At 35.9% G+C, this 10334-nt stretch overlaps 4 protein-coding genes across 4 annotated transcripts; all 4 read right to left on the reverse strand.

Annotated features, from left to right (window-relative positions):
* Positions 1-524: 524 nt before the first annotated feature.
* Positions 525-3749, reverse strand: LOC124538879 (hsp90 co-chaperone Cdc37). The gene is made up of 5 exons (XM_047116123.1): positions 3517-3749; positions 2775-3341; positions 2552-2667; positions 1283-1472; positions 525-1149 (listed from the first exon to the last, which is right to left on the reverse strand). Exons 1-5 carry the CDS (start codon positions 3547-3549, stop codon positions 928-930), a joined length of 1128 nt encoding a protein of 375 aa, XP_046972079.1. The 5' UTR covers positions 3550-3749; the 3' UTR covers positions 525-927.
* A 176-nt stretch (positions 3750-3925) lies between these two features.
* LOC124539093 lies at positions 3926-5187 on the reverse strand. The gene is made up of 4 exons (XM_047116416.1): positions 5078-5187; positions 4752-4961; positions 4465-4663; positions 3926-3931 (listed from the first exon to the last, which is right to left on the reverse strand). Exons 1-4 carry the CDS (start codon positions 5185-5187, stop codon positions 3926-3928), a joined length of 525 nt encoding a protein of 174 aa, XP_046972372.1.
* A 972-nt stretch (positions 5188-6159) lies between these two features.
* On the reverse strand, positions 6160-6696 carry LOC124539094 (craniofacial development protein 2-like). Its single transcript, XM_047116417.1, has one exon. The coding sequence runs from the start codon at positions 6694-6696 to the stop codon at positions 6160-6162; it is 537 nt and encodes a 178-aa protein (XP_046972373.1).
* A 1272-nt stretch (positions 6697-7968) lies between these two features.
* LOC124538930 (gustatory and odorant receptor 24) lies at positions 7969-10332 on the reverse strand. The gene is made up of 5 exons (XM_047116203.1): positions 9799-10332; positions 9377-9634; positions 9020-9298; positions 8258-8419; positions 7969-8169 (listed from the first exon to the last, which is right to left on the reverse strand). The coding sequence occupies exons 1-5, from the start codon at positions 10330-10332 to the stop codon at positions 7969-7971; spliced, it is 1434 nt and encodes a 477-aa protein (XP_046972159.1).
* Positions 10333-10334: the final 2 nt, after the last annotated feature.

Below are 10334 nucleotides of genomic sequence, written 5' to 3' on the forward strand. Positions count from 1 at the left end.
TCGTGTATAAAAAAAAAGTACGACACAAATGAGATTTAGCATCGGAAAATGCAATGGAATATGAAAATAAAACCGATTACTGCCGATTTACACAACCAATAGAAATAGCTCCCTATCGCGCCATTGGACGCTATTCATCGCTATAGATTCACGCTTCAGAGGAAGCAAGTGCATGTAAATCGACATGTCAAATTGGCGAATATATTAGGTTATATGATATTACAAGTTATTACGTTTGTGCAAAGATCATATTCGCATGAGAAATAAATATTGATAATTTGGGATAGCGTACTCAATTCGGATGTGTTCGGTTTTACGAATTTGCCGATGCGACATCTAAGTTGTGTCGTACTATACCTCATTCTTGCTGCCCGTACTGGTCGTCTTCGCGTTTGGACTCCACTTCCATTTACCATCAGGTGGAGTAGTCTTATTCCTACCCGGATAATATAAACTTAATAAAATATCTACTTAAATATAGCGTATTTAATTATTAAGGGCAGTAGTTGAATAAAACAAATGGGTAAAATATCAGGCATAATAAACTCTTTATTGTTCATATTCAGCATTGTTATGTACATAACTAATAACACAGTCGTGGTGTTCACGTTTACTATGTAGCAGTTTGACAGAAAGTAATTCTAGCTTATAACGCTACAAAATAATTAATAAATTGATAATAAACTTTCTGTGCAAATCTGACTACTGAATGTAAAGCAGATTTTCATATCAACATAAGTTAGTACTTGTACTCTAAATGATCAAACACTTGATCATAACTTGGATCTCTACAATGGAATTAATTTTGTTATAGACCTAGATATTTGTTTCTTAGAATCTAGTATAGCACTGCAGTTAGAAAGATGTGAGAATATTATTTTTGTGTGTATTAAAACTGAAATGCCTTGAGAAATTATATAATACTAATCAGTCTAAATCTTCAGTGCTAATTGAAGGAGGTTCATCTTTTTTCTGCTCAGTGGGTGATGAATTATCTTTCATTGTTGCTTCTTCGTCATTCTTCCCGGGAACCCACAAGCCAGCATCTACACATCTCTTCATGTAATAAACGGCCTCTTGTTCTGGCATTTTAGCGATGGTTGCTTGAAGCAATGGAACATCTTGGGCATCAAAGCATTTTTTCAATTCCTGAAATAGTTTTATTAAATAAATTGTTAGTAATTTGAATTACTTATAATAGTGACCAAATTATTCAAAATTATATTGGATATTAATGTATTAACTAGTTTTAATATTTAAAATACAATATTATAATACATACATCAGGGAGCTCTTCATAAACTTCGACTGGGTCCAATCCACCCGGTCCAAGCCTTGCCTTTCTTTCCTCTTCTTCCTGCTCACGAATTGCCTCTTGAATCTTCTCTGCCGCTCTCTTCTTAATTCTGGCTTTAAATTGTTCCAGTTCATCATCAAAGGAGTCTTTGTATGTTTTTTCAGCCACTTGAATTCTGTTTTAAAAATAAATATATTAAACACAAAATATATATTTTGTAAAAATGAGACAGACATAAAACAAAAATAAATAACAATAAATTATAACATTTTTTTTATGTTATAGGTTGGCGGACGAGCATTTGGGCCACCTGATGGTAAGTGGTCACCATCACCCATAGACAATGATGCTGTAAGAAATATTAACTATTCCTTACATCGTCAATGTGCCACTAACCTTGGGAACTAAGATGGTATGTCCCTTGTGCCAGTAGTTACACTGGCTCACTCACCCTTCAAACCGAAACACAACAATACTCAGTACTGTTATGAGTGGGTGGTACCTACCCAGACGGGCTAGCACAAAGCCCTACCACCAAGTGAACAGTAAAAAGTTGATAGAGAAAATGCTTTTCATAGAACTGTCTTTTTCTTGTTTATCATAAAGTAAATCAAGATATAAAGATGTGTATAAAAGCCAGGATGGCTTATTGATTAAAATGTGTTCAACTTAATCAATGATTTCAGGTTCCAACCCCCAACAAACAATGCATTGCTATGTTCGTAATTTTATAATTCATTTCATATTCGGTAGCGAAGAAGAACATTGTGAGGAAACCGGCATGTGTCTAATATTAATGAAATTCAGCTACATGGGTAATTTGCATGGGAAAAGCATTGTGAAATGACATCCAAACCTTAAACCAACGGGGGAGAGGTGTTAAGGCCAGCAGTGAAATGTTTGTAGGCTGTTACTTTTGTAATATAATACATATATATATATGGTAAGCCTAGGTCATAACCTCTGATATTTATATTTCATTTAACACTTGGAAAAGATTATGAGGAACCATGAACTTGTGTAGAAAAAAACATGTCACATGAGATCCCACTATTCTGCTCTAGAGCAGTGACGAAATTGTCTCCAAACATTCTCGTTAAAGAGAAGGTTTATAATCACATATTTTTTAAATTTTCATGTGTTTGATAATATACTTCAAGTTAAATTATTTCATAATAACCATATTTTTTAAACTATTATTAATCTAAAATATAAGAATTATTTAGTAGAATGAAGTCAAGTGAAAATACGTACCTGGAGAAGAATGAGCCCACACAGGCTCTCGGATCAACATCCAATTGCTTAGACAACTCCAATATATACTGCATACAAATAGTTTGGTGCGCTACATGAGCCATTAGGTCATGTTTCTATAAGGAAAGACATGATGAGTACATAACAATGTTGCATTTTTTAATTCCAAATTACAATTAAAAGTTTTCGAATAATAATAGAAAAAGTCATTCATACTACATACCTCTTCCATTTCCAGATTTATACACCAAATAACAAGGTAGTTAGCTGTTTCTTCACACACTAATTGACTGTGTGTCTGAAGGAACTGCTTTGAGTCATCATACCGTCGCAACATACCAAACTTCTTCAAAAGACTCTCATTATCCTTTATAAACTTTTTCATTTTTGCTTCCTTCTCCTCTTCTGTTAGGTTTTCGTCCTTCGGCCTTGTAGCTTTTGCGTTTATTATTGTTTTAGTAAAACCTGGTTCACTTATAGTATCTACATTCCAGGGAGTTTTCTTTTCCTTCTTTTTCAAATCATCTTCTTTTGCTTTTATCTCTCTCTCCTCTTTTTCGAGATCCGCAAGAGCCTTCTTCAAAGATTCAAGGTCAGTGCTGTTTGCAGATGCTTCCGCGATTTTCTTTTTTGTTTCAGCTAGCTTTCTAATATTCTCGGCTTTACGTTGCTCGTGTTCCTCTTTCTCGCGCCTTCTTTCCTCCATACGTTCCACTCGGGCTTGGTGCCGCCAACGGAACAAAGACGGAGTGTCGATGTTTGGATGAGTTTCATCTTCATCATCTGATATCTAAAAATGACGTTATTTCTAAGTAAAAAACCGCTATCGACGTTTATATATATTAATATATTTTCAGAATAATATTAGCAAAATATTGAGATAATATGTTTGTTGTCTTTTACTCGATAGTTTTGATAAAATGTACGAATATTTTTATACAAACACAATTAAATCTTATACTAACCTCAATGTCTTTCCATTTACTGTAGTCCACCATTATTGTTGTCGAACTTTTTATTGAATACTCAAATATTAAATAATTCTTTGTTAAAACTAAATAAAGCGGCAGGAAAAGGCGTTTTCTAGATTGGTCAGGAATGCCATAAAATATTTATTTGACAATTGACATTCGGTTTATCCGGAATATTCTGCTGCTGAGTGCTGGCGCACAGACGTCAGATATTGGAGTCGTCTCGAGTGTTGAAATGGAACGTTAAATACTTTATTCGATTTTAATGTTCTTTTTCAATTAATTGTTTGCAATATTAAACGACTAACTTTTAATAAAATTAGTATAAAAAATACATTTTTTTTATAATTGGGTAGTTAAAACAGTTTTATTGATATATTAAATCTTTAAACGACGATAACTGTTAGGTCTATGAAATGAAACATAATGTTAGAGAAAAGAAATTACATTATTACTATTGCATTTTTAAGTTTTTTTTTTTTACAGAAAATTAAACTTCAAAAGAAGATTAGTTTGGCAACAAATATTTAACAAAATTGCACTTAGCATAAAAAATCTTCATAAAGAAACACTTTGCCTCCTTTGTGCACCACTATTTGATGAAGGTATTGAGTCTATTCTTCATCATCATTCTCATCCTCCTGCCTTTATCCCAATTTTATTTGGGGTCGGCGCAGCATGTCTCACCTTCCATACTTCTCTGTCAGACGTCATCTCACAAGTAACATTATTTCTAACCATATCGTCTTTCACACAATCCATCAATCGTTTCCTTGGTCGTCCACTACCTCTATATCTATTCACATCCATGCTCAAGGCCTTCCTCACAATATGTTCCTCATTCCTTCGCATTATATGTCCACACCATGACAGCCGCCTTCCACATAACTTCTCGGCTATCGGTGTCACTTTCAAACTTCCTTTTATGTACTCATTTCTTACTCTATCTATTCGCGTAACACCATGCATTCCTCTCAGCACTCTCATCTCCGCAACAAGCAATTGTCTTTTAGTCATCCCTTTTGTAGTCCAACACTCTGATCCATATAGAACAGCTGGTCTGATCATGCTCTTATAGATCTTTCCCTTAAGTTTAAGGGGAATTTGGGGGTCACATGTTCTTGTCAATTGTTCCCGTAACCTGCCGCCATTTCATCCATCCTGTGTTAATCCTGTGCTTCATCGTTCGATCTATTTCGTCATCGCCTTGAATGAGTGAACCGAGATACTTGAAGGCGGAGCGGACTAGAAGAGCTGCACCATCAAGCGCTATGGCTTTAGAGAGACCGCCAAAATCGCAGAACATGTATTCAATTTTCGTTTTACTGATTTTCAGGCCAACATTCTCCAGTTTCCGTTGCCAATCCTCCAATCTAATCTGGATCTCAGGTCCATCTTCATCAACCAGTACAATGTCGTCGGCAAAAAGCATGCTTTTACTTTTATAGTATGTGATATGAGCTTAATCCCTCTATAGTTGTTGCAATCCTATACATCCGCTTTATTTGTTCGTTTCGTTTCTTCGTGCAACAACTAATTGAAGAATAAAGTTAACCAAATACATCTTTCACCCTTTAACATCTTCCATACTTCAACTGGTATATCATCTGGACCCAAAGCCTTCCCATTTTTCATGCCTTTGACTGCTGCCATTACCTCATCCATGCTTATTTCTCTTACTAATCTCTTATTTACTTGCGCCTCTCGAAGCACACCATTCTAGTCATTTTCTTCATTCATAAGCTTTTCAAAATAGACCTTCCATCGTTCTTTTATTTCCTCATCTTTACATAAAACTTTACCAGCCGCATATTTCACGCATTTGATATATGTTACATCTCTCGATCGTCTTTCTCTCTCTTTCGTAATTCGCTAGAGTTCCTTCTGGCCTCTAGGGTTATTTAGTGAGTTGTATAACCTCTCTTGGGCCTTGGCTCTGGCAACCGCTACCGCCTTCTTTGCTCTCCTCTTTAATTCCCTATAAACTTCCTTTTTTTCATCATTCAAACTTGCATTCACATTTTCTACAACCTGCCATTCTTTAAATGCCACTTTCTTCTCTTTCAGTACATTTTGCACTTCGTCATTCCACCACCACGTACCCCTTTCTCTTAAACCCTTTCCTTTCGACTCGTCAAATACATCTTTTGCGACGTTTCCTTATGTACCTGGCCATCTCATTCCAACATTTATTCGCCAATATCTCTTTCATATCATTCATTCCCATCATTTTCTCCACTATTTGGTTCCTAATTCTAATAGCACATTCATCATTCTCTAACATACGCCACCTTGTCTTGGGAGGGTGCCGTATTTGGCTGTTTTTGGGCGAGACACTTAATGTAACATCCATCAGGATAAGTCTATGTTGGGTGGCTATAATAATGCTTCGCCTGGCAGCACTTTACAGTTTGTGACACAGCATAGATTCCTCCGCCTCACTAGGAAATAGTCTATCTGTGTCGTGCGGTGGAAACTCTTGTAAGTTGCCAGGTGTTCCTCTTTTTTCTTAAACCACGTATTTGTTATAGCCAGGTCGAAGGCACAGGCAGTTTGTAAAATGCCTCGCCGTCAGCGTTCCGGTTTCCAAATCCCCACCCACCATGCACTCTCTCATATCCATCACTCTCTCTTCATTCATTGTAAATTTATCAGCAGACAATCAAAGTCCTCCCAGAACTTTTCTTTCACGCTCTCCACACAGCCTGACTGTGGCGCATACACACTTACTAAATTCAGTGTCACGTCGTCCACAATTAATTTAATCGCTATCAGTCTATCATTTACTCTTTTTACATCCACCACACATTCTTCTAAAACTATACCCACACTATTTCTCTTTCCATCACTTCCACAATAGAATAACTTAGATCCTTCTCCTATTTCCCTAACCCTTGCACCCTTCCACTTTGTCTCTTGCAGACACGCTGCATTTATCCGTCGCCTTTTAAAAACATCTGCTAGCTCTCTTCCTCTTCCAGACATCGTTCCTACATTCCAACTCGCATACCTCAATTGTACCTCTCTCACACTTCGAGCTCGCTTCTTACGTCGCACCCGCCCGTTTTGATGCGACAACCCTTGTCCATTTCCCACAGAATCCGGGTGCTGCCCCTGCGCGTCATCTGTGGGGTACTCCCTAGCCCTATCATACCTATGGTTTTCGTTGTCCATGCTGCTAATGTTTCGGCTTAAATTTTTAAAGTCGGCCGCCTGCCTGACACTAACCCTCCTTGGGAATACTATCGTGGTGGTTTACCCACCACCGTGCGGGTAACTCAAAGTGCAGGTGATAGGCGCTGGGCCCTGATATAAACCCTCTTACGACACCCACGGGTAGAGTTGGGGAGTTCCTATTCTAATCCAGGACCACACGTCTATTCTTATTTATAAAATTAAAATATTTATGACAATATCGATAGATAAACATTTTAAATCTTCTTCACTTCTTCACTAACACTTCTTTTTTTTTCAAAATTAATGTGCATTCTATGCGCGAGTCCAATCTCACTAATCCGGAAATATCAGCGCCTTCCCAATCAAATCGATGCCATCCTTAAGAAACCTTTAGAAAAAAGTGTATATTATATACGAGCTATACATCCCATCCGATATGGTGGCCTTGACGTGAGGAAAATTGCAAGTTTTGTCCTCCCAGCCTTTCTCCCTTCTGTACATTCAGGCATTTTAGGGCTTTGCTATCAAATTTGAAAATAAAAATCAGTCAAATAATACACAAATGCTACAGAGGCGATAAAGAACTGGGAAGTGTCTTAATGATGATATCCTTAAGGAAATTAGAAAATAAACCGCTTGGGATTCTAAATTTGTCCACGTTACACTACATAGTTTGACGCAAAATTTAACAAGTGACCAAATCCATGCCAGGCTTCTAACGTTATCAAGTAAAGATTCACTGATTTACTTTAATTTCTCTCTAAAAATCTTGGGATATTTTTAAATAATGAATATCACATATCAATTGGTCTCCGACTGGCAAATCCGCTGTGCTTTGAGCAAATATTTATATCCGTGTGGGAAGGAGATGGTTTACATGGTCTCTCTTATTGAAGTAGTAGTGAAAAAAGCGTCATTAAAAGCATAACACCTCGCCTTATGCCTCCACTGGCGAAAGGAGGGCTGGTTCGTTTTTTGTTGAGAGAACCGGCAATATGATTTAACGCGGAAATGCTGCTAGCATTCATTTTAAATTCATCTTTGTATTTCATTAAGCATATATTCGTGTACATAATATATATCTTAGGTATTCAATCTTGTATTAAAAAACGAAATGCTATATACATCTATCAGATTTATTTAATTTAAATTACTTAACTAAGATACTATATATATAGTACTCTCTATCCCTAGGCACTCTTTATTTTACATTTTTAATAATAATGTTGTAATAGCTGTAGGACACGTATTAACAATTACATAAGTGGTTCAGTGTTTCTTTTTTCTTTTCGCTAGAGTCGTGAGGATCGTCGTAGCTAGTGTTGTAGTCATTTTAGTTGTTTCAGCTACGAACGTGTCATTTGCTGAAATTGGAACGTCGTCTGTTTCCATTTGTCTTTGATTGTCATCTGGAATGCTAATTTGGAATTGTAGCAGTACAACAAGATACGTCACCATTGTCGCTAAAAGCTGTAAAAATAAGGACATATGTTGTATTATATTTTACGATCTTTACTGTAAGCTATGTTTCGTAATAGTTATATATCAATCATATTACTGATTTGAAGAGATGCCTATTGACATCGAAGAAACCACCGAGGCTTATTTGAGAGGGATTCATCTCGGTTGCACGGAGGAACATGTTCACTTCGGTTTGAGCGTCAGTATTCATCCATGAAAGTTCTACCATCAATAACTTCTTTTGGAAATTTGTTCGCACCTACGTGTGAAAATTATTAAGATAAAATATAAATGCTAAATATTTAAAAGAAAATTAGTAATGTAACGTTCGTTCACGTTCATCGTTTATTCAGCCATGTTTTTATTATGACGTCACAAAACAACTGACACACTACCGTAGTTAGTACACAATATAATTTACTATTTGTATATTATTCTATCAATTTTAAATGTATCCAATAGCTTCCAATTGACATCTATTTTTGTGCGCTATGTCTAATAAATAATTGGAATCGCCGGGGTTTTCTAAATTATTGTACGATAAAATTATTTTATATATTTTGTGTAAGTTAAGTTAAGCACGAAATAAATTGTAGATATAAATTAGGCAATTAGGAAGTTTTGATCTGTCATCATAATATACAATATCAGATATTTTACTGTCCAGATGAATAATAAAGTATCTGAGTTTTGACAGTCTGAAAACAGAGAAATACGAGCTTCAAAATGTTTTTTGGCAAATGTAGAAAAACTAGTTTTATATTTTGTTTTTGTCATTTTTGTAAAACTAAATGTATGTAATTTGTATGAGTTTATCAATCCAGTTCAAATTTTTTCTACATTGCTCCTTGTTACTTACATTATGAGAGGCATAGTGGGCTTCATCACAGATAAAAAATAGAAGAAAAATACTGCAGCAGGCTGTTACTGCCAAGCCTATGTCTTTAGTTCCAAAACCTTCTGATATTTGACTAAGAAGGCCATATATCGATAAGGTTATAATGAGAAAGAGGTACAGGTTTACAAATGTAAATGTGTAGCAATTAGCGATGCCAGTATCGCGCGCAAGTTTGCTCAATCGCAGCCAGAGTGCACGATATTCTGCTACTTTTCCTGCTGGTCCAACATGTCGAAGGGCCTAGAAACAAAATGTTGTTAATACTTCTAATACATTGTTTTCAATATATAATATGTATTATGTTTCTTGAGTACTTACTTGTTGAAAATCTTCAGCAAGAATACTAGCGCATACACTTAATATTTCACACAAGAGATACCAATATCCTCCGAGGATGTAAGTTAGAATTTCGAGAAAAATGTATGGCAATATTTGCATAAGTTTAAAATGTACCATTGTCATATGAGTAATAATCACGGAACTCGTTGATAGTATGGGTATGATTACGGCTATTGCTAGAGCTTTCCTGTATAATTTCACGGGCAGGATGCGGCCAGAGAGTTTTTTATAGCATATCTGAAATAGGTAACGAGATTAGAACACATTTATCATTTTAGCTGCTGCAATTAAAATAAATATTTCAGTTCAATTTAAATCGTCCTATAATTCGATCGTTACTGAAATTATGCATTTCGAGTAGCGTATATATAATAATAAATATAAGTAATAAAATTACGTACCTCAAAATCAACCCAGCCATTTAGAATACCGGCAATTTTTCTTGTTTCATACCATATTATGGGAACGACTAACATCGGAAACAGATAGACGGTAAAAAGATATTCAATGACGGCTTCCTCGAATTTTCCTTCAGCAGTACGCAATATTTGGACTTTGTTTAGAGATAGATAAAGCACGTAACCAACGAGGCAGATGTAGCAAATAATTGAGTACAACATCGAGGGTGATGCTATTTGAAAATGATTCATACCTGGAGAAGGCCTCGTGAGCGGCAGAACACCCATCACACGCAAAACAGTAAACACCGGTTTAATATTTTCGTAAATAATATCCTTATTTATTTGTGGGGCAATCAAATTATCATGTATTGGTACTATAGAGTTACTAGACGCAGATATAAAATGCGGCGGCTGTGGTGGCGTAACGTCGAGAAATATAATTTTATTTTTCGGTTTATCCGCAATTTGTGTCGCAAAACCATTAGGGATAGACACTGTTTTCGGGTAAAGGGTATTACTCTTGAATAAAGACATTT

The sequence above is a fragment of the Vanessa cardui genome, chromosome 21, assembly GCF_905220365.1.
Source record: "Vanessa cardui chromosome 21, ilVanCard2.1, whole genome shotgun sequence".
In the NCBI taxonomy this organism is placed as follows: domain Eukaryota; kingdom Metazoa; phylum Arthropoda; class Insecta; order Lepidoptera; family Nymphalidae; genus Vanessa; species Vanessa cardui.

Bases quoted from the DNA above. Each gene is read 5' to 3' on its own strand.
- LOC124538879 (XM_047116123.1), bottom strand. From the start codon at position 3,549: ATGGTGGACTACAGTAAATGGAAAGACATTGAG. The intron at 1,473-2,551 runs GTACGTATTTTC...TTTTTAAAACAG, and splicing joins GTGGGCTCATTCTTCTCCAG to AATTCAAGTGGCTGAAAAAA. The intron at 1,150-1,282 runs GTATGTATTATA...AAACTATTTCAG, and splicing joins TTTATGAAGAGCTCCCTGAT to GAATTGAAAAAATGCTTTGA.
- LOC124539093 (XM_047116416.1), bottom strand. From the start codon at position 5,187: ATGGATGAGGTAATGGCAGCAGTCAAAGGCATGAAAAATGGGAAGGCT. The intron at 4,962-5,077 runs GTTAACTTTATT...ATACTATAAAAG, and splicing joins AAGGGTGAAAGATGTATTTG to TAAAAGCATGCTTTTTGCCG. The intron at 4,664-4,751 runs GTATCTCGGTTC...AAATGGCGGCAG, and splicing joins CTAGTCCGCTCCGCCTTCAA to GTTACGGGAACAATTGACAA.
- LOC124539094 (XM_047116417.1), bottom strand. From the start codon at position 6,696: ATGGACAACGAAAACCATAGGTATGATAGGGCTAGGGAGTACCCCACA.
- LOC124538930 (XM_047116203.1), bottom strand. From the start codon at position 10,332: ATGTCTTTATTCAAGAGTAATACCCTTTACCCGAAAACAGTGTCTATC. The intron at 8,420-9,019 runs GTAAGTAACAAG...TTTCACACGTAG, and splicing joins CCCACTATGCCTCTCATAAT to GTGCGAACAAATTTCCAAAA. The intron at 8,170-8,257 runs GTAATATGATTG...TTATTTTTACAG, and splicing joins ATAGGCATCTCTTCAAATCA to CTTTTAGCGACAATGGTGAC.